This window comes from Cladosporium halotolerans (assembly GCF_011745625.1).
Source record: "Cladosporium halotolerans strain TM138-S3 chromosome Unknown Sca9, whole genome shotgun sequence".
Classification (NCBI taxonomy): domain Eukaryota; kingdom Fungi; phylum Ascomycota; class Dothideomycetes; order Cladosporiales; family Cladosporiaceae; genus Cladosporium; species Cladosporium halotolerans.
Window position 1 is genome coordinate 530085 of NW_027191460.1, and position 21188 is coordinate 551272.

The 21188-nt window shown below is 56.4% G+C and overlaps 7 protein-coding genes across 7 annotated transcripts; 5 read left to right on the forward strand and 2 right to left on the reverse strand.

Moving 5' to 3' along the window:
* Positions 1–52: 52 nt before the first annotated feature.
* Positions 53–765, forward strand: WHR41_03631 (uncharacterized protein). Its single transcript, XM_069372237.1, has 3 exons — positions 53–183; positions 264–378; positions 474–765. The coding sequence occupies exons 1-3, from the start codon at positions 152–154 to the stop codon at positions 549–551; spliced, it is 225 nt and encodes a 74-aa protein (XP_069230739.1). The 5' UTR covers positions 53–151; the 3' UTR covers positions 552–765.
* A 42-nt stretch (positions 766–807) lies between these two features.
* Positions 808–3332, forward strand: WHR41_03632 (uncharacterized protein). Its single transcript, XM_069372238.1, has 4 exons — positions 808–865; positions 918–1080; positions 1132–1199; positions 1259–3332. The coding sequence occupies exons 1-4, from the start codon at positions 851–853 to the stop codon at positions 3287–3289; spliced, it is 2277 nt and encodes a 758-aa protein (XP_069230740.1). The 5' UTR covers positions 808–850; the 3' UTR covers positions 3290–3332.
* Positions 3333–3793: 461 nt separating this feature from the next.
* On the reverse strand, positions 3794–5193 carry WHR41_03633 (uncharacterized protein; the record flags this gene model as incomplete). The annotated part of the gene is made up of 3 exons (XM_069372239.1): positions 3794–4921; positions 4985–5056; positions 5113–5193. The coding sequence occupies 3 exons, from the start codon at positions 5191–5193 to the stop codon at positions 4190–4192; spliced, it is 885 nt and encodes a 294-aa protein (XP_069230741.1). The 3' UTR covers positions 3794–4189.
* Positions 5194–9775: 4582 nt separating this feature from the next.
* Positions 9776–12743, forward strand: WHR41_03634 (uncharacterized protein). The gene is made up of 3 exons (XM_069372240.1): positions 9776–10306; positions 10521–10726; positions 10781–12743. Exons 2-3 carry the CDS (start codon positions 10582–10584, stop codon positions 12487–12489), a joined length of 1854 nt encoding a protein of 617 aa, XP_069230734.1. The 5' UTR covers positions 9776–10306; positions 10521–10581; the 3' UTR covers positions 12490–12743.
* A 1235-nt stretch (positions 12744–13978) lies between these two features.
* On the forward strand, positions 13979–15501 carry WHR41_03635 (uncharacterized protein; the record flags this gene model as incomplete). Its single annotated transcript, XM_069372241.1, has 3 exons — positions 13979–14426; positions 14480–14852; positions 14907–15501. The coding sequence occupies 3 exons, from the start codon at positions 13979–13981 to the stop codon at positions 15499–15501; spliced, it is 1416 nt and encodes a 471-aa protein (XP_069230735.1).
* A 1679-nt stretch (positions 15502–17180) lies between these two features.
* On the forward strand, positions 17181–18295 carry WHR41_03636 (uncharacterized protein; the record flags this gene model as incomplete). The annotated part of the gene is made up of 3 exons (XM_069372242.1): positions 17181–17529; positions 17582–17633; positions 17710–18295. 3 exons carry the CDS (start codon positions 17181–17183, stop codon positions 18293–18295), a joined length of 987 nt encoding a protein of 328 aa, XP_069230736.1.
* A 94-nt stretch (positions 18296–18389) lies between these two features.
* On the reverse strand, positions 18390–20689 carry WHR41_03637 (uncharacterized protein; the record flags this gene model as incomplete). Its single annotated transcript, XM_069372243.1, has 6 exons — positions 20529–20689; positions 20130–20470; positions 19564–20069; positions 18860–19502; positions 18592–18800; positions 18390–18534 (listed from the first exon to the last, which is right to left on the reverse strand). The coding sequence occupies exons 1-6, from the start codon at positions 20530–20532 to the stop codon at positions 18390–18392; spliced, it is 1848 nt and encodes a 615-aa protein (XP_069230737.1). The 5' UTR covers positions 20533–20689.
* Between the last annotated feature and the right edge of the window lie 499 nt (positions 20690–21188).

Sequence of the window (21188 nt, forward strand, 5' to 3'; positions counted from 1 at the left end):
TTTGTCACTGCGTCTAGCCGACTCCGGCTGGACCCGAGCTTCAAACCTCCGCAGGCCATCCCATCGCTGCAGCAGGGCCGCCAGACCATTGACGCCGCAAAGTCACCTCCATTCCACCCAACAAACCTCTCACATCACCAAATCAGCCATCATGTCTGCCGCCTGGAAGTCCGCGGGTCTCACGTACGTCCAGCCGACACCGCCCGTGCCCGACTCAATGCGCGCACGCCCTCTGGAGCCCGGCTGCTAACAACTTCGCACAGCTACAACCGCTACCTCACCATCGCTTCGCGCGTCGTGCGTCGCTCGCTCAAGGATGACAAGAGACTGGCTGCTGAGAGGCGCGGCGAGTCCGACCTGAGGTTCGCCAAGTGGGAGGTGCGTACACCCGGAGCAGGATAGCAAGGAGGAGAGGGGATTAGCCGTCACAAGGGCGCGAGGAACGCAGGAGCGGATACTGACAATATCGACAGAACGGCAAGCAGGGTGAGGCCAAGTCCCTCAACCAGGCCAACGAGTCTGGCTTCGCGCAGGCCGCTCAGAGCTCGTAGAGCAGTCCAGAGCCAGGAGATGAGACCATGAGGGGAAAGCACAGGACCGGCGCAAACCGCGCCGGAGAATGAGCGGTGGGAGATCGATGCCTTGCGTGGGTGCGCGGATGCGCTGTGCGAAGGGGCAGGCTCGAGTGTTGTAACCATCATGTACATACATAGTAAATGGAGGCTCCCTACCCTTCGGGAGAGTGCCAAGCTTTTCCCTACAGTACTTTTGGGCTTCGCGCCGTCTTACAACCACTATATGTCCCCAAACCCGCCCTCGTGAGTGACCTATCTGCCTGAAATGCAGCAAGATGGCTTGTCGCGAGGTAAGATGTCCGTATTGATGTTATTGCTCACCCGACTGTTTCTGACATGTAGACATTTGCAGACATCGCGCGACTTGCCATCAGCTCCGAGTCGAACGATGACGAGAATATCAAGATAGCCGCGGCACGGCTAGCGCAAGAAGCCAGACAGACTGCCTCGTACGGCAGGAGAGGTGTCGTAGATGTGACTGAACAGTTTTCGGCTGCCTCCAAGGGTATCGCTCTTCCATCTCTATTTCTCAATTCTAAGGCTGATGTAGTCTCAGAGTTACGGCCTGGCGATTTGGTCATCGATGACTTCTTCACTCTATTTGAAGCTGTCGGTGCTTTGGAGGTATGTCACTATCTCCGAGCTTTCACAAGAGCAAGGTATCTATGCTAACACATGACAAGATCATGGACCCTAAAATGGACTCTGGCCTAGTGCCTCCTGGCGAACCTGTGGATCCTTCTTTCGACCCTGTCGCACCGCTTAACGCGGCACAATCACTCTGGATTCTAGACCAGCTCTCATCTCTTGAAATTGCCTGGCTGGAAGGATCACAGCTCTCACAAACCGTCTTCACAAGCTTACATCTGGATCGCTTGCTTTCGGCAGCCAATCGATACCCTTACACGCTGCAATATGGCGAGCCCGCAGATCTCTCGACAAATGAGTCGTGCTTGACGCATGTTGTCGTGAAAGCGTACTGTGTGGCTTTGGCTAAATGCTGCGCCCAGGTCTTAATGACGGTCCAGAGCCAGAACTTCTACGACGAAGAGGACTTTGTCACGCATCTGTTCGGTCAAGAGCTCCTGCCGCGGATGGGTGAAGACGACGTCAAGACTATCCTGGATGATGCCATTCGCTGGGTGGTGAACTGTGACCTCCCTGCAGATATAAAGGCCGCACTTGAAGCTCGCTTGCAGGCCCGCAAGCTCTACATGCTTTCGGCCTTTGGAGAGGCGAACTTGTGGGCGAACCTCGTCGTCTATACAGAAGATAAGATGACAGAGGAGAGTCATCTTTTGGCCGAACCAATTCCGGAGGCCTTCACGGACAAGGTTCAGCGCCACCTTGCAACGAGTACACCACCACGGCCAATGCTCCAGCTCACTTGGACCGAATCTCAAAAGAAATGGATCAAGCTTTTCTCAGACATTGACGAGGCTGACCGCCTCACCGATTCTCAGGCCAGACAAAGTCCCGCATCCCTGCAGAAGGCTGTCTGGTCTTTTGCTTCTCGAGATCCCAGCACATACCCTCGGGCGATCTTCCAAGATCTGCTCTTTGCGGGCGGCACGGTCAGGGATGACATTCCTCATTTCGACCTCATGCTGCTAGACATTCGCGATTTGGTCCTGGCTGGCGACGTCCTTGTAGACCCCGCGAGCTTCCATGTCGAAGTTCCTTCGGATCCGCGACACCGCTGCGCGAGAATATTGGAAACGATCATGGACAAAGCATACGACGAATACCTGAATCTCTACCGCATGGTCTGTCAGAATCGTTGCCGGACACGACGAACTTTCACCCAGGCTGTGCCCTTGCTACACGAGCTCGAGACGACCATCGCAAAGCAAGCCGACGCGGACATCGACTCCATCATGCCACAGAAAAAGCTCGACACAGTCTTCGGCAAGCAAGTAAAGCTGTCCCCTCTCAGCTCCTGGTCTCGCTGGTACAAGCTCAAGATCATGACAGAGACCATCAGCCTCGGCTTCGAGACGGATATCTACCTGGACTACGAGATGGGCGGCATGTACTGGTACCTTTCCCAGCTCAATCTCGAGAAGCAACGGCTCCTCCAGCACATCGAAGCCTTCCTCCTCGATCGCATGGCCCAGATCGTCAGCTCGAAGAACGTGGCTTACTCCATGGACTGCATCGCCTCCCAGGACTGGATCAATTGCTTGCGAGAGGAAACCGAAGTCTCCATCCTGCTCGCGGAGGCGCTCGCAGACCTCTACGCTCTCCTCTCACACTTCAAGCTCATCAAATCCGCCGACCGACCCTTCGCCCAAGCTCAGCTCGTCTACGAGGCCCGCATGAAGCCCTACCTCGCCGTCACAGACCCCGCGCCTCCTAGCCTGGAAAGCTTCAAGAGCGCGCAGACTCTCACAGGTAGCCCTGAAGATGCTGTGATCAGAGTCGAGGCTCGCGTGAAGCCCATCAAAGAGCATCTGGCGAAGTTGAAGAAGGTGTCGCCGACTGCTGGAAAGTTCGTCGGCACGGAGGCAAGGCGGAACGCCCAGATCAAGCAGCTGGAGACGACGAGCGTTGCTATTTTCGTCGGCGCATCTTTGCTCAAGCGTACGATGGGTAGTGGTGTTGGCGAGGATGGGCTGCGGGAGGTGCTGGAAGTGAGCATCCCGCCGCCGGGAAAGAGGTACAATGACTGGTGGGTTGTGCCGCAGATCAAACCTAAGCCGAAAAGCGAATAGATAGATGGATTGAACATGACATGAACGATTGATTGCATAAATACGTCGATGTTGCGTATCCTCTGTCCCTTCTTCTTGTAGCGATCTCTTATCGGCATAGCGGTGGACTATCTGGGCTGCTGCTTACATCAAGAATCGTTGCGCTTGCAGAGCAGGCATATCCAATGCTTAAGAGCAGTATTTTCCAAACGCAATGATGGACACCACCTAAGGAACGGAAATGGAAGACATGAAAAACACCCCCAGACTAGACGTCAAGGCTTTAATGTTCGTACCTGACAAAGTCGCTCATTACCCCAACCCTTACCCTAACAACCCTCACTTGCACGCCGCTCAGACAACAAATGCCTGTTGATTTGCTTCTTGAAAACTCACTATACTCTTAGCCTGCGACTCTGCGCATGCGAATTCTCATCGTATAATCGAATGGCCCAAATTGAGAGTCTAGGGACAGAAACGGATGTGAATTATAGATGACGCGGGGAACGCTCGTGGAGCAAAAGACTCATCAAATAGCTTTACGGCTGTATGTATTGGACTATTGAATTATTCTGCCCAAGCTCGAGCTCATACTTCCCCAACCCCATAGTTGACCAATAAAGGTATTTCTGCCTGTAACCCAGGCCTGAGATTTTCAACAAGAGATTACCCAGGTTGGTGTTTCGCCGACCCATGCATCGATGAGTCGAGCTCGGGACATTCCAGATCGGTCCTTTAGTGGTGTTGTCGATCGCCCGGATGACTCGATTCGCCTTGCAAAATCCATTTGGTCGTCCTGATCGGCTCGAAGCTCATCAAAGTCCAGTCAAATGCCACAAGAAATTTGTCCAAGCCAAGTCACGTCCTGTCTCTGCCGTATGCCGGGACTTGTTGTCATTCGAGGCCCGTCTGAGAAGCTCTTCAACGCCCAAAGTGCCTCCTCACCTGCACCTTCAGCTCCTGCTTACTCAAATCAAGCAGCTCCGGCGTCATCTCCCTGATCGGCTTGCCCTCGTCGTCCAGCACGCCCCTCGTCGCCGGCCCGATATCCAGCTTCGTAATCTCCAGTCTGCGCAGACATTCATCATAGCTCACGCCGTCCGCCAGAACGTAAATTTTGAGTCTCTCCCAGTGGTCCGCGACGTGGTCTTTCAGCGACTTGCGCTCCTGTGTGGCCATCGTGACGGTCAGCTCACGCAGCCGAGGGGCGCTACAAAGTATTTCGTAAAAGTCGACGGCAAGCTGATGCCCGCTCTTGCGGACAGTCAGGCGTGTGAGGAACGGGCGGTACCGTGCGTGAATGTGCAGAAAGGTGATTGCGGAGCTCATAGACTGCATCACGAAGTGCTGCGGGAGCCACAAAAACTCGCGGGCTTCGAGGTAGATAGCTTTGTTGACCCGGAGAAGAGCGGTGATTCCCCTCGGCAAACAGCCGCAAAAGATTCTGGACGGACGTCTGGTGCCATCCGTATAGCTGCTGGCGTGTACCACAGACGCAAAGCAACCACCGATGGTGACCTCGGGCATAACGGGGAAGACCAGCTTGTAAATTCTCTGGCGGAGCTCCAGAGGAAGCTTCATAAATCGGAAGTGGGAGGCTGGAGCGAAAACGAGAGCTGTCATGCCTTTGTAGGGACCACTCGGCACCACGGTCTTTCGTAACATCAGTACTGTTCGTGGCTATTCATCACTAACAGCCAGAAATGGAATACTCACATCGACGAGGACGAATGGCCGATGAGATCGCATTTGGCTTTTGTGGTGGAAGAACCCATTCGAGGAATCGTACTGAATCACGTCAGTATCAGATTTGAAAGCCGCAATGCTCGAGTCGGCAAACTCACGTTCGCGTACGGGTGTGAGTCTTCGAAGTCTCTTCTGATGTAGAGTCTTCTCGGCACGGGAAGCTTCGTTTGCTGCTTCATTGTGAGATCGGGATTGGTGGTCTCTGTGGGGGAGGTGGTGTTGATGAAGTTCCTTAGTCGTGGATGTGGTAAGTTGGTTGGTCGTTGGACTGATAGGTAAAGGCGTAAGAAGGTCAAGAATGTATCGTCCTTTCAAGGCGCCTCATCGCGGTCCCTCATAAAGTTATCATGTGGCTGATAAGTATGATTTCACATGCCCAATTTCGAGTGAAAGTATTTACACCATCATCCAAAACATCGTGACTGAATGCAGATGAATGAGGCTCTCTGACCGACGTGTGACCGATACCGGTGATCCGTCGCTCCAGAGTGAACTGTTACTACCACTCATCTGAAAGACTCAGGAAAGGGTCTGAGCATTGAAGTCCCTAAAAATCACTAATAAGGTGCATCATTCGAGCAGGGAGCCACAGACAGTGTGAACAATGCTTTACTGATCGAAAACCATCAACGAACGATCAATGTCTGTCGAAAATATCTCAATGCCTTATGATCTGAAGTGCATGCACTTCGAAGTCACACAACTGATACCTGCTTTGACCCCTTGTGCATCAGACTGAACCTTTAGTCGGCGACGACTGCGAATACGACGACGGAGACAGCGACAAACCAATCCAGGCCACAACGATGCGAAGAAGATCCATGAATGATTTCCACACTTACCATTGAGCCGCTCTCCACGAGCTTCACTTTCACTACCATGTGAGTCCTCAGCACAGCGATCGCAAGACAATCGTTGCGCATCAATGATGCGTCTCCAGGAGCGCGACGAACTCCTCCTCCCGCCCCTCCGACCGTCAAGCTGTCATGGACATTCTCATGACAAGTAAAGTAGAACCCAAGTTGGTGACGACACTCAACTCTCCCCAAACTCCGTCCCCCGAATCCAGACCCCCCTCCGCCGAACCTCGTAAACCGTACTCGCACACCCCCCCTCCCCACCTCCCCATCGCCACCACCACCATCACATCACAATCAAAACCCAAGTCTCCCTCAAAACCATGCCCGCCCGGCGACGGCAAACCCCAAGCAGAGCGAGCGCAGTAATAGCGATCAACCCCCTCCCCAAACAAGCCAACTAGCCAGCCCCCGAAACGCCCAAAACAGCAAGACCTCCGACCGAATTCCCGGGCCCGGGTCCGAAAGTCGAGTTCTCAGTCCAGCGCAGCGCAGCAGCCCAAGGGCGTCAAACTACCTACCTAGTAGGCTAGCACCTACAGTACCTACCGTGAAGCACCACCGCCTCGCCTTATCTCCTTATCGCCCCCGTGGCCAGCACAATCCAGCACAGTCCGATCCAACCAATCCAGCAGCCTACCTTACCTACACACACAACTCACTACCGTGTATGTATGTATGTATGTACAGTAGCCCCAAACCCTCCCGCCCGGAGCCGCCGAGCACGCCCAAACCCAAACCCAAACCCAAACCCGAGCTGAGGGGAGCTCCAGTATGTACCGTACCTTACCTTGCGCTCTTCGCAGATCGCAGCGTTCACGCCTTGCCCTTTCGCGAATCCTCCTCGCTGCTTATTAGGCTTTAGGCTTCGGACGACCCCACGCGCCAAGGGCGGCGGCGGCCGCGAACCTTCTAAGCGAAGCGAGGCGAGGCTGCGGGCCCGCGCGGTCCGGGCGCACAGACGACCGCCGGGGCGGGCGGCGGTGTGACTTGGGTGTGTGTGTGCGCGGTGGGGAGGGGAGGGGAGGGAGATTTGGGGCGTTTGGTGTTTTGGCTGTGGCTGGGTTGGGTTGGGTTGGTGTACGAGGTACGAAGGGGAGGGTGTTTGGGAGGAGTGGAATGGGTTGAGTTGATAGTGATTATAATAATAATGGGGGGTATTTTTGGGGGGCCTCGGGTTTCTCGTTTGCGGAGGGCGGGTGTGGTAGCGAGGGCACGGTATGTAACGGTTTTTTTTGGGTGTTTGTCTGAGGACGTGAAGGGGTCTCACTATTGCTGCTGCTGCTGCTGAGTCTCAGAAGAGTGGCGGCGGCCGTCGTCGGCGGCGTGTTGCTTTCTTTAGAGGGGACCCGGCGTCTTTATGTTTGCGTTTCAGTAGTACCGGGCGGGAGAACGGTTTCGTGTCTAATGTGCAGTAAGTTGCTGTAGGGCGGCTCGCTTCGCCTCGCGCGCGCGTGTGCGATTATTGCTTGCATTAGAGCCACGCAGGCGTGGCAGAGCCGGCAGCGAGGGCGCGGACGCGCGCACGCGTGGTTGAGGGTTGGGTTTAGAGTTGCGGTTGGGATCTCGATGGGCCGCTCGCAGGAGAGACAAGCAGTAGCCCGGGAGGAAGGGCTGCTTGGGCTGCTGACCCGGGCGCCAGGTCGGAGGGCTCAGGATTGGCTTTGCTGGCGAGCCCTGAGCGGCGAGGGCAAGCGGCTGCAGGCGTGGGATGAGCAAGCGCTGGCTTGGTGCTTTGCGAGGGCTCTGGTCGTCTGGCTCTGGGCGCGGCTGGGCGCGGCTGGGCGTGGGCTGGACAGAGGATCCGCGCAGCACCCCGTTCTGCCCGTTTGCTTGCGGTGGTGAAAACTGTAGCTTGACCCTGCGCCGAGATGCACGACGGTTGGGAGGCGACCACGTTTCCACAGTCCTTCGCGGATGGGACATCCCGCTGTGGCGCCATTGAGGGCTTCGGCGGCGGAAGTCGGTCAGACGCTTGGGCTCGGATGCGAGAGTAAGACATGGGCGGTTTGTGATGACGCCTGAGTCATGCAGCGCATGCGCGCCTCGCGGTCGGAATCAGGCCAGGATGGGATTGATGAGCGCCCAAGCCTACGGCAAGATCAGACCTGTCAGCCCGGTTTGAGACCGGTCGTTCAGTCCGTGTCGGCCTGAAAGTTTCATGTACAGTACGTAGACCTACCTGACCTCGACGACGTTACCTGTAGATTCGAGGTGGGCTTTGAAGTTGCCAAAAAGGGCAGTGCAGATTCCTGATTTCTGCCTGAGTTTGACAGCTTGGCGGGCCGCATCGCAGAATTTGGCTTCCCACTACGCAACCTAACGGGCATCCTAAAGCTGACGGCGGGCAGAACGCGGCGTCAGAAGGGGCCTCGAATGCGACGACGACTCTCGGAGCATACGCAGCCTCTGTCAAACCGGACATGGCCCGCGCCGCCGGTCGGGGAAGGCTGGAGTCGGGGAGGCGGCCGACTCCGGTCGCACGGGAGGGAGGGGAGGGCAGGAGCCAGGACAAGGGAGTCGCGGTGGCGTGTCACCCACTCACCCTGGGCCTCCAGCAGCGCAAAGCCGGCGCGGGCGCGTTTGGGCCAGCTAGCGTGTGCAGGCGTTTTCGTGTGACGTGCTGAGCTGCGCGAAGGAGCGCCAATGTCAGGTAGCGCTTCTGCGGGCTTGCAGCGGTAGGGGACGCAGTAGTGGCAGCCATAGCGCCGCGCAGCTTGCCCGGTACAGTGAAAGGTCCGAAGGGGCGCGGGAAGGGGCGTGTCCTCGTCCATCCGGGACGGCGGTCGCTGGGTGGGTTTGCAGTCTGGGTCAGTGGCATGGGTGGGCGCGTTTCTGCTGGGACGGCAGCGACAAGGGACGGGGAGGCGGCACGCCATGACGCCGGCTGCAGGAGGGGAGTGCGAGGTGTGCAGACGCGCCCGGCTGGGTGCAGCAGCAGCTCATCAGGCAAGCTGCCGTGGCTGCTTCAGAGGATGGCGTGCTGCGCCGGGCGATCGGCACAGGAAGGGGAGTGCATGTCTCGTCCTGAGGGGAGTGTAGAGTACAGTACGCTTCAGTATAGACTGTAGACTGACTGCTACAGACCGTTACGTGCAAGCAGATAAGGGATTAGACTGCCGAGACTACCGTACGCGAACGAAGGCTCGAAGAGAGGTAGCGGTCGGCAGGCACGCGCAGGGCGATCCAAGGCCAACGGTGACGACGGGGGCCGGGCGGCAGACGACGATCGGCACAGCACTATGTACTAATAAGTGTGTGGAGCAGGCTGAGGGACCCACGGGCGCCGTTGTCGGCAAGGCCCGCAGGCGAGCCGTCATGGCGTCCGAGCGGCGAGCTACCGGGCAGGCACGGCAGGCTAACGGGCGCGGTGTGCAGGCTGCAGGGCGCGAGGCGCAGAGACGTGAGGGCCGTCGGGATGGAGTGGCAGAGGGGAAACGGCGCTGCGAACCCATGTCTCAGGCTACCTTACCGGGCTGTAGTGTAGTGGGCTGGGTCAGCAGCAGCGGCAGAACATTTGCAGCAGCAGCAGCAGCAGAGCAGTCGCAGCATGCGCGCAGGCGACAGCAAGTAGATACCTTAGGCAACAGACGCCGTTGGGCGGTCGCGGGCGGCGTCTTGTGCTCGCCTGGGCACCTGAGCGCTGAGCAGTGATGAGGAAGGACCCGCTACCCGCCAGCCAGCACAGGCTCGACAGGCGCGCGCACTCCCACCACACCCACGCCAACGCCCGCTAGGCCCGCGGCCAGAGTTCGACGCTAACGGCGGGTCGGCGCACTAGCAGCGCCCCATCCCACACGATTGGCTCCCCGCCCGCCGGCCCTGGGCGTGTCGCGGCGGCGGCAGCAGCAGCAGCCAACACCTCGCGCTGCCCTGCACCGGCGCCAGACCAGCGCCATCACCGCAGATACCTAGCTCTGCTTTGCTCTGCTCTGCTCTGCTCTGCATTGCTCTGCTCTGCTGCGCTCCCCTCTGCCCTCTGCGCCGCAACGACACCACGCGCGCCGCCTCTTTGCTGTGCCTGTCGCCGCGTCCCTTCGCTTCACACTCCACACCACGCCTCACCACACCACACCACACCACACTCGCGCCATCCACGCCCGCCTCCACCCACTCACCGCGCCGGCGCCCCTCGTGTGCGAGCCGCCGTCCTAGAGGCTCATCAGTGCATTACCACGCCACCTTGCTTACTCGCCCGTTCGCTCCCCGGCCTGCACGCCCGCCCACCTGGTCATCACCAGCGCCGCCCAGCTGAGACGCCCATAAACCCTCCGGCACTCGAACGCCGCGCGACTCGCTACCTTCGACTTCGCCTCCCATCGCCTTCCATCTTCGCTGCTCTGCTCGCCCTCCTCTCGTTCATCCGCACCTTCCAGCCGCGCCTGTCCCGACCGCGCGAACCGCGGCAATCTCCCACGGAATTCCTGCCTTGATTGTGAGTGCCATCTCGCCCATTCGTGCCGTCCTTGCGTCCTCGCGTCAGCCTGCCACCTGGGACCTTCCTTCGTCCCGTCTGCGCGGTACCTCATACCAACGCCGACTTCCCGGACTCGCTACCTCTCCTTTCCCTCCGCTGCCCAGAACTTTGTTATTCATCTCGCGCGGCGGCCACCAAAGATCGTGAACAGCAGAACTGACACCCACTCCAGCTCCTGCTCACGAGCGTGACACCACCTACAGACCGCCTCCTGGCGCGCTTCTCAGCCCGCCATGGAGAGATCAGGCACCATCCCCGTGACCAACGAGACCAGGAGCTCCACCACCAGACTGACCCGCGAGGGCAAAAGCCTGCGGTATGAGCTTCAGGTGCTCCAGCAGCCCATGCGTGCCCGCGCATGCGGTGCCGGCCAGAAGTGTATGTCCAACCGCCCTGCCACAACGCACCTCTTCCGTACTGACCTCCATGCAGCATCGGCCGACCGCAGACCCGTGGACCCGCCGCCTATAGTGCAGCTCAAGATCCTCGAGGTCAAGCCCAACGACGTGGTCGAGGACATCACCTTCATGATGAACGCCAACTACTTCCTCTTCGCGACCTTGGAACACGCGCGGCATCTGGCCCAGCCCCGTGGCATGACTGACCCGAACAAAGTGGCCGTCCTCACCGGTACTCCGGTTGCGGGAATGGTCTACCTCGAGCGCCCAGACCCAGCTGGCTACTTTATCTTCCCAGATCTGTCCGTCAGGCACGAAGGTCACTACCGCCTTAGCTTCAGCTTGTACGAGGAACTCAAGCGCACCGAAGACCACGACGAGCCCCGCGACTCCGGCAGGGCCTCATCACCGGCGGATACTCATGTCACTCACCGATTGGAAGTCAAGTCGGAGGTCCTCCAGGTCTTCAGCGCCAAGCGATTCCCCGGTCTCACTGAAAGCACCACCCTCAGCCGTACGGTCGCCGAGCAGGGCTGCCGTGTTCGCATTCGCCGCGATGTGAGGATGCGCAGACAGCCTACGAAATCCGGCGGGAGGGAGTGGGATGAGTACGAGGAAGAGACCGCGGAACAGCGTGCAAAGGCAGCACGTACTTCGGACGCATCTGTGAACTACACCGCTGCGCCTCTTGGAGCCCCGCCGCCTGCCATGGAGCCTGCTTCGGTCCGACCTAGATCTGCAAGCAATGCCAGCCATCACTCCCTTGCCGCGTCTATTTCGCGCCGGCAGTCACAGCAGGAAATGGCTCAAGCATACTACTCGCAGCAACATTATTCCGGCACCGCACCGCACACCCCTCAGAGTGGAGTCATCCCGGCATCATCGTATGGACCCTCGCCCAGCCAACAATATTCGCAACCGCCCTACATGCAGCAACCGCAAGCGCCTTTGCAGCCACCTCCCGCCCAATACCACCAGCCCCAAGGTTATCCCGTCGCTCCTGCTGCACCTCAGCAAAATGGCTACCCTGCATATCAACCAGCTCCAGCACCCGCTCCGCAGCCGCAGTACGCGCCTGTACCAGCCGAACCCAGCGGTCACGCCCATAGGCCAAGTGTCGAATGGTCCGCGCCTGTTCAACCCGACTACCACCGACCATCAGTCCACCATGCTCCTCCACCAATGCAGCCTCAGGCAGTGCACACCCAACCGGCTCCTGCACCCTACAACCCTCATACGTACCAGAGCACAGCCCAGTCGTATCAGACCCAGCCGCCACCGCAACCACAACAACAATACTACGCGCCGCCCCAAGAGATGCAACACACACGCGCGCCTCCCCCCGAGCCAATCCAGCCGCCAACCCGCACTACCGCACCCACACCTCCCCTCTCCGCGAAGCCCTTCAGCTACACCCTCCCTCCCATATCCCACGCCCTCGAGCCCGCTTCTCCCGCCACCGCCACGCCAACCAGCGGCAACAGCTACTTCCCGACCTCCAACATCGGCCACCCCTCCACGGTCGACTCGCACAAGCGCTCGTACGGCTCGACCTTCTCGACCTCCCACCACGACGTCGCCCAGAAGGCCGGCGCCCGCCCCCAGGATCCCTACGCCCAGCAGCCCCTCAGCGCGACCTACCCGGAGCTGGACGCCGACGACGACTACAGCGAGTTCGGCGACATGACGGGCGCGTACAAGCGGGCGAACGGCGTGGTCGCTATGGCGCGCACGAAGTTTTAGACAATCCTATCGACCGATTTCTATGAAAGTACCTGGATGCTTTGAGCAAGCTGTGACAACGGATTCGATTCGACTCGCTTCCCTTCCGCAAATTGCACCCTTCCTAGGAAACCAGCAGACGAAACCCGACCGACGGACGGCTTCCAAGAATCTAAAACGCTACCGCTCCCAATCCAATTTTTACCATTTCAGGGAGACATCTTACGACTTTGACGGAACGAGACGGCGGAGCTTGGCTTCTTTTTTCCTTTTTCTTTTTTCTTTTTTGGTCTTTCTTCTTCCTAACAAAATTCCCCCTTTTATTTACGCTTCTTCGTTGGTTTTACAGTTTTTTTGTCCTTTCACTTTTCCTGGGCATCATCACAGCATAGGCACGCAAGGCGAGGCAAGACCGAATGCATCCCGGCGCTTTCGGGGGTCGGGGGTCTTGTAACATCTTCCCTCTGCCCACCGGTTGCGCGCGGGGTTTTCGGTTGTTTTTGATCATGGAGGGCATTGGGGGGAGAAGGTTTTCGGAGGGGTTTTGGGGTCTGAGGGGGAGAATGCTGTTCGAGAATGTGTCTTAACGTTTAACTCTGATTTATTAGTCGGAGATGGTAGGTAGGTAGGTAGTTTTGGTGGAGATGAATGGAATGGAATGGAGAATTTTTGGAATTTCGTTCGTGTTTGGGCTTGTGTCACGATTTTTAAGGTCTTGTGAGATGAGGGGTGTTGAGGGGAGTATCGTGTGTTGTTATGTTGTGAGACTTCGTTGATGAGGTAGGAGACGAGCTGTCTGTCGGTCCGATGGGGACTTTAGCGCATTTCACGTGGAGGATCCTTTGGCAGGGCCTTGTTGGTGGGTAGACGTGTTACTGTAGAAGAAACGTCATGTAAATATGTTTTAGGGCACATTGATATACGGCCAGCATGTCATGAGGAGTCCATGCTCGCGAGGATATTGTCGTCCATTGGTTGAAAGAGCCCTACGGACTACAGTTGGTGCGATGTTGAATTTACCTTTCAGACTCACACTTGTGGGTGAAGTGGACCCTGGTGATCTCGGAGCGTTGGTGCCGGTCGTCCACACACACGATGACATGATGATCGTTGCAGTATTCGCATCGGCAGCCGTGGCCCGTCCACTGGAGAAACTGATGATTGTGTCGAAGGGTGGTGGTCAAGCTTTCTCGTGAACCCAAGCTTTTGCCAAGTCCCAGGTGCCTACTTCACGCATGTCGGACTCTCACCAGGCACAATGCGCTCTAGCATGGCGCTGCTGAAGGCAAAAAACTCAAACAACACGCCGGCGCGCCGGAGATGCACTGCGATGTCTGCTGATAACGACTCCTCAGCCCTGTGCCGGGGCCCGCGGTCAAGTGGGGACGGCGTACGAGTACTTTTAGACTACTCCCAGAGCACACTCTAAGATGGCTTGTCGTCTGGCTCAGCGCAGTCCGACCACTTCACCCGCTGGACACAGCATTCGGTGTCCTTCGTCACCACCGTCATGAGCACCGCCGCGGACAAACCTACGCTCATCACGCAGTCCCGCGAGGCTGAGAACAAAGATGACGAGAAATACAACACCGCGGACCGCAAGACCGGCTCCGTCCTCACCATCGTCGGCAGCGCTCTCGCCAACCTGTCCGATGGCTATCAGCAGAGCTTGGCTTCGTCTACGAATGTGATCTTCAGCCACCTGCTGGGCAAGAGCGTCTACACCTCGGAGCGCCAGACTCGCATTTCCAATTCGCTGCTTGTTGGATCTGTCATCGGCATTCTGGCCTTTGGCTTTATCTCTGACCGGTTCAGTCGCAAGGGTGGCATGCTGGTGACGTCTGGGCTGGTGGTTGTTGGGAGTTTGATGTCGGCGTTGGCGCTGCAGGTCGACGGTCCGGCGAGTATGCTCTGGTTCATGACCATTGCTCGCGGCACTGCTGGTGTTGGTGTTGGAGGTGAGTCGGGCGAGCCAGGTCCAGCAAGGGCATGTGCTGATCGTGATGTCCAGGCGAGTATCCCACTTCCGCAGCCGCCGCGATCGAGAGCTCGAACGAACACTTCGACGCGAAGCGAGGGCCCATCCAGGTCGCCATCTCAACGCTGATGGCTACGTCGGGAGCCCCGATTTGCACTTTCGTCTATCTGATGAGTCTCATTGGTAGTGATAGCAATCTCACGGTTGCGTACCACGCCATGTACAGCATTTCGATCTTCTTGCCCATTCTCGTCGTCTTGATCAGGTGGCGGATGCAAGACGGTCGGCTGTTTGAGCGAAGCAACTTCAAGCGCCGACAGATTCCGTGGCTCCTGTTGCTCCGGAATTACTGGCCTAGAATGTTAGGGACGTCCGCAGCGTTCTTCCTCTACGACTTCGTGAACTTGTACGTCCTTCCCCCAACCCACACCAGCTCGCCGAAAACTAACGAACCCCACAGCCCCAACTCCATCATGTCCTCCGTCATCATCAACTCCCTCGTCCCCTCCAAGTCAGTCCGCACCGTCGCCCTCTGGCAGCTCTACCTAGCCCTCATGCCCGTCCCCGGCGTCCTCGTCGGCGCCTTCCTCGTCAACCGCCTCGGCCGCCGCTACACCGGCATCCTCGGCCTGCTGCTGGGCTACGTGCCCATCAGCTTCCTCATCGGCGGCCTCTACGACGACCTCACAACGCACCACCTCCCCGCCTTCGTCGTCCTCTACGGCCTCCTGCAGGCCTTCGGCCACATGGGCCCCGGCGCGACCATCGGCCTGATCTCCGTCGAGGCTTTCCCGACCGCCGCGCGGGGCATGGGCTACGGCGTCGCGGCGGGGTTTGGCAAGGCGGGCGCGGCGGTGGGGACGCAGGTTTTCACGCCGTTGAGGGAGGGCGCGGGGCCGGCTTCGACGTTCTTTTTGGCGGGTGCGGTCGGTGTGCTGACGGCGGGGATTTATTGGTTTTTGCCGGAGGGGAAGGGGCTGGATCTTGAGAGGGAGGATGAGGGGTTTGAGAGGCTTTTGGGGGAGTGGGAGAGGGGGAAGGAGATGGAGGGGTGAGAGATATGCAGAATGGAGGTACTGGCTGCTTCGCCTGCAATACAGGGCTCCCTGGCTTGTAACTACGAAGGTCGCAGCTGGGCTTGTATGTGCGGATAAAAAACCCCAAAGTGGAGTTTTTGTGAACTGGGAGTGTGAGTCGTCCAGTATAATGCTAGACTCAAATCGGGTGCTCGACCATGGCCATTGCGGATGCTCGGAAACAAGACTCAGCAATTCGACGACGATAACGAAGGAAGCTTAACGACCAACGGCATATTATGTGGGCAGCTTGTGTGAACCTCGGCGAGTAAGCTCGCTCACAAATGACTGCAGCACCTACCTACACATGAGCAAGGCCGTGAACTGTCCTCTAGAAATTGACACCACACTGAGCCCTTGGGACAAATGCGTTCTCTCTCCCCGCTGTTAGCATCTACTTGTCCCGCCTTGCGCTTCACCAGATGGACAGTCCATTACAAGTGGTCCATGAGCCCCGTGAATCCCAAAAGGCGTCAATCGGACTCCTCAGCGAACGAGGCCATAATGCTGCGTACTCAGATCAAGGGTGGATTTTCCCCTCTCATGCTTGTTGAAAGACTGACCGGAATCCGCTCAGCAAATGCTGTTGTGCTATTATTCTCAGAAGCTCGAGCACCATTAGCGCTAAAGGTCATCTCCGACTCAATTTAATGGCGGACGGTGATGACCAGGTAAAGGAGCAGCATGAGTGTACGGATATCTTGACTGTCCTTACAGGTTTCGACCGCGGTGTGTCGATAGCCGCCAAGGGAGAATGCTGTGAAACCGTCGTCGCCGCTTTGCGAAGCCTTTTGGAGGTGATTGCAGCTGCGCTCGAGAAGTTCCAAAGAAATATGTTTTAAGGCCCCGAACAGTCCCAGTGAGATTGGCGGAGGTTTGATCGGTGAATGTCTCGCGGAGAAGACTAGCGACAAGTCGTGGACATCAGTCTTCCGGTGATCATCAGACATCAGGTCCGCGTCACGATCGGAGGATACGGTACCCTCCGACCCTTGCGACGGAGCTCTGCACCCTCAGCATGGTACCATCTGATGGCCTTCATTTAGCCGAGCCAGTAAGTTGTGGCTGCGGCGTGACAGCGGAGTCCACGAGACGTGAGACGACATCGAAGGCGGAGGTTTTGTCACTTGCCACTTTGTTTCCAAGCCCCTCGTAAATTCTGCTCAATTGTCATGTTATCACAGGTCGGTGGTTTATAGTTTCGTGCATTAGTTCTGGTCTTGAAGTAGCCACTCCCGATGGATACACCCAAGAAGAGACACCTGTCTGTCGCACAGCATATGCGGCCCAACGTTAGCGTCTTGATTTGACCCACCAATATTGTTTGCACACACTTCACCCGTTAAAAGCTGGACGCTCATCAGGATCGAATCGATTAGACATGCTGGACGGGCTGCCGAAGTAATCGCTCATCAACGAGGAGGTTTGGGCACCATCAATTTAGAAGAAGTACAAGCTGAATGCGGAATCCGTGTCATGCAGGATGTAATTTTTGTGCGAGTAGCTTCCATGCAGGTGGACGAGGCTGAGCTTTTACGGCTGTACCTCAGCCTGATTCTTGATCAAGGATATAAGAAGACGCTGAGACCTTCACAGTACTGGGCATAGCTTATCGCATTTTTTCATCATCATTGAAATCCAATTGTAGATCGTTGGCCATGAGCGGAGATCCTGCAGCCGGCGAAACTGGAAATGGCGAGGACACTCACGATGCTCATCCAGGGCCGATATCTCCTGTGTCAGCGAACTCTGTCCAAGGCAGACTTCAAGATGACGACGCTTTCCAAGAGGATCGTTTCGGCTTGGAAGCGCCGGATCACTTTGATCAAATGCATCCAGAGCGATGGGTTGACCCTCATCCAAGTCGCGAGTCGAGCGCCGACGCAGACTCTCGCATCCGAGAGCCAGTCCTCGTAAACGAGCTCAGTCAGATAGTCCCAGGGCAGCCGGAACGATCGGAAGCCAACCAAAATGTCCAGTACATAGACGCTTTACCTTCAGCTTCAAGTACGTGCATTCATTACAGTGTTTGCGCGAGGCTTTGGCTAACGTAAGCTAGACGATGAGGATCACGAAAATACACCCTTCCGATTCTTTCACAACGCTTACAAGTGGGTAAGAGGCCACTGGTCTCGATGTGGTCCATGGAGATGGGACATGTCCGCTCTGATCTTTGCATGTGTACAGAGTCTTCCGCGTCGGCCATGATCCTCAGGTGCTGATGACGAACTGGCTGGATCGACAGCTCACAGGTACTGGATATCGGGGTGGTCCAGACGCGGACAGCTTCCAAACCAGTGACCAGTTGCAAGGCATCGACGAAGCCTTCAAGGATGGCGAAGATGGGCTGCAGCGGCTTATGGCCAACGTCGCCAGTGCGATGACAGCATCGCTTCGTACTGCCTCCAACGAGACCGCACCGGGGGTGGTACTCATCAGCGAGCCGTACATCCATGTTGAATGGGCTTGGATCACACTGTCCGTGCTGCTGTACATTCTCTGCATATTCTTTGTGGTGATTGTTGCATTGAAGGCTCACTACGGTAAGCCACCGACACACGTGTGGAAGAACAGCCTTCCAACCGCATTGTTCCATGGCCTCGATCCTGAGCTGCGAGCCCGCCATGGCCACCTCACTCGGGAAAAGGAGATCGACGATGCTGCAAAAAATCTGCATGTGAGACTCGTGCCCGGTCTGGATGGGTTGAAACTCGCCAGTGAAATGCCCAATGAGTTGGATCGATTGGATGGTGTCGTAGATAGCGGACATTGATACTGGACTATCTGAACCATCGAAATCTTAATACTTCCCGAGATTTCTCCAATTATACATTCTCGAGACGGATCTTGGTCTGCTGTTCCTGGTTCTATGCTCTGCTGATTTCTAACTTGGACGCCTCGTTGGTTGCGACGCCCATGCGATTGAGGTCCGTGTTGTCTCGGTGGTCGATGTGGCGGAACAGGTACCAGTTGAAGAAGGATGCAAGTAAGTTGGCAACACCGATGGCAACACTGTGATGAAGGTGAGCTTTCTCAAACATACGTCTGAAGGGAGTGTGCTAGACTTACAACGGCCATATGAGATGCGGATCCTTGAAAGCAGGAGAAGCAATCTCGATGATGGCTTGCGAGATAGCGTATGTGAAGAATACGACGGCAATGATACTGCCTTTCATCCTTGGCGGAGTCATGGTGTATGCTATTTCGTAAGAGCTGACTGAGATCATGATACCGCCCAGTGGCTGCAGCCAGTAAGGGACGACAATGAGCCAAGCGGACTGTGTCATAGTCAGTATGCAGGAAAATCCATTCTCTCAACTCAAAACATGTGACTTACCAATGGCGAGACGCCGATGCCAATTTGGCAGTCGCTAGCTTGGTACCCACAAGGGCTGGTCTGGTATATCTGCCACTGGATGATAGCAGCGCAAGCGTTAAGGATAGCACCAATGAAGTAGCCGCACGACATCCGCTGTATGAGTGAGAAGTTGATACCCCTTTTCCGGAGTCCCGGATACAGCACCCAATTGTAGATCGGGATCGCAACAACCGTCGAGATCGGGTTGAAGTTGAAGAGCAAGTCATTGGGAAGTCCGTTAGTGGTCATAGAGCCCGCCATATTCGTTAGAATTGTGTTGGTACCGCCATCGGCCATGTACCAGAGAGGTAGGAAGGCGAAGACCCAGAAAGCCTTCAAAGTGGTTCGGAGCTCGTCAACAAATTCGTCGTCCCATGAGATCCAGCCAGGTCTGTGTTTGGAGGCTACTGCATCGTAATTCCCGCTAATTTCTAGATTTGTTGGCTTTACGGCCTCCCAGTCTGCATCTGTAGTGCTCAAGTGTTCGGCTCGTTGGTGAACAAGACGTATGACTTTGATGCCATCGGCCACCGAAGATCCGCCCGGAGGATACATAATGATCCGAGGTTTTGCCCACAACAAGCATATAGGCATAAGCATATAGACGATTCCTGGCAAGAGGCTGGACGGAGTGGGTGGTCAGCCGGGTGACAAATGCATGCATCACTGGCACTGGAACTTACTAGGCAAGCCAGAAGCCAATATGCTTTTCCGTGAAGGTCGTTGCGATCGAGAAGAAGTCGCCAAGGTTAGATGCCCAATAGTATAAAAGCAGCATTCGCTCGACTGTGGCGTTGGGGTCTGCTATGACTCTCTCGCCGGTCTTGAGCGTTATGACGGTCGCTTTCTTGACTGTTGACTGATCGGCGATCATTGGAGCAATTGTAGGCTTGATGAAGCCGGATGCAAATCCGAGACTGATGATACCAAGAATGAATGGAACGATAGCATAGCCTCCAGTCATAACACTTGGAACAGCAGCAATCACTAGTAAAACATGAGAGAAGAAGCCAATGATGACCCCGTACCAGCAGGCTTGGTACCGACCAAGCTTTGCATCAGCAAGATAGCCACCCAGTAGAGGCGTGCAGTATGCAAGGAAGGTGAAAAGGACCGTAAGAGCCTGTGCTGTTTGTAGACCAAGGTCAAGAGCGCCGGCAGACTGTTGAGTCCCCTTCGGTGGTGCGCCCTGGGAAGCATGAGTCAGTACGCCCAGAAGCTTGCATGCTGAGGTCAGTCAGACACCAACCCATCCGTTTCCACCTTCTGGCAAAGGCCGCTGTAAGAAATTGGCAAAGACTCCTGTAACTCCATAGTATGATGCGTTGTTGGCGGCTTCTACGAAGCAAAGCATGTAACCAGACCAAGACACTGCACCGGCGACCCGACGAAGGCTTCTCATCTCTTCCTCAGTCGGCGAGATTTCATCTGAAGCCGAGCCGATAGCCGTGACCGTTCCTACTCCTAGGTCTACATCGGTGGATTCCAGACTTTTATCGCACGATTTGCGCTTCTCATCTTTCCCAAGGATGTGACCGACGTCGCGGCCAGATGCCTCGAGATCGAGTAGGATTTGAGCGTCAGGTGCAGCTATCGCAATCAGTCAGCGAACAGAAACATACAGAGGTGATTTTGGCATTGGACAAACCCATCAGGACACAAGATAGTGTTCTACTAAGACGACGAATACTGATGGAGGGTCGAACCCGTTGTTCGATCCGCGCTGCCCATTTTGTGTGATTCTGCAATGCAATGACATGTTGGCTTATTAATTCAAGATGGGACCAAAATATGTTGAAGTGGTATCCATGATAAGCTGATCACACTGTGAGATAGCTAGACTGCCAAAATATGCTTCAGCAATTGGTGGGCAAACAGTTTCTGCCGTGGTATGCAAGTTTTGCCTGAACCCATGAGTGTAGAACTGTAGATAGGCTGATGTGGATACAGAAACCCCACTCGAAGCGTGACTACGAGCAAGGCCTTCCTGCGCGACGGCTATTGCGGAGGATATCAATAAGACAGGATAGGAAGGTCCGTTTCTGCGACTATTCAGAGAAGTGTCGGATAGGCTGGCGTATCATGGGATGATGTGGAGTTGGAGATTGAAACATGGGCAGCACGGGAGGCTCGGCAGATAAGCAACCCAAGCGATATAGGCGAAGTGCTTGAAGAGTGGGTCCTTCATGTAACGTTCGGCAGGACCTTCTACTGGTCGCGATTCATTCACCTTTGGTAGAGCTTCTTCTTCGGTAGCAGTGCATTGGCGAGCATGAAGGATGCGGCCAATTCGTATGCCCGTCCTTTG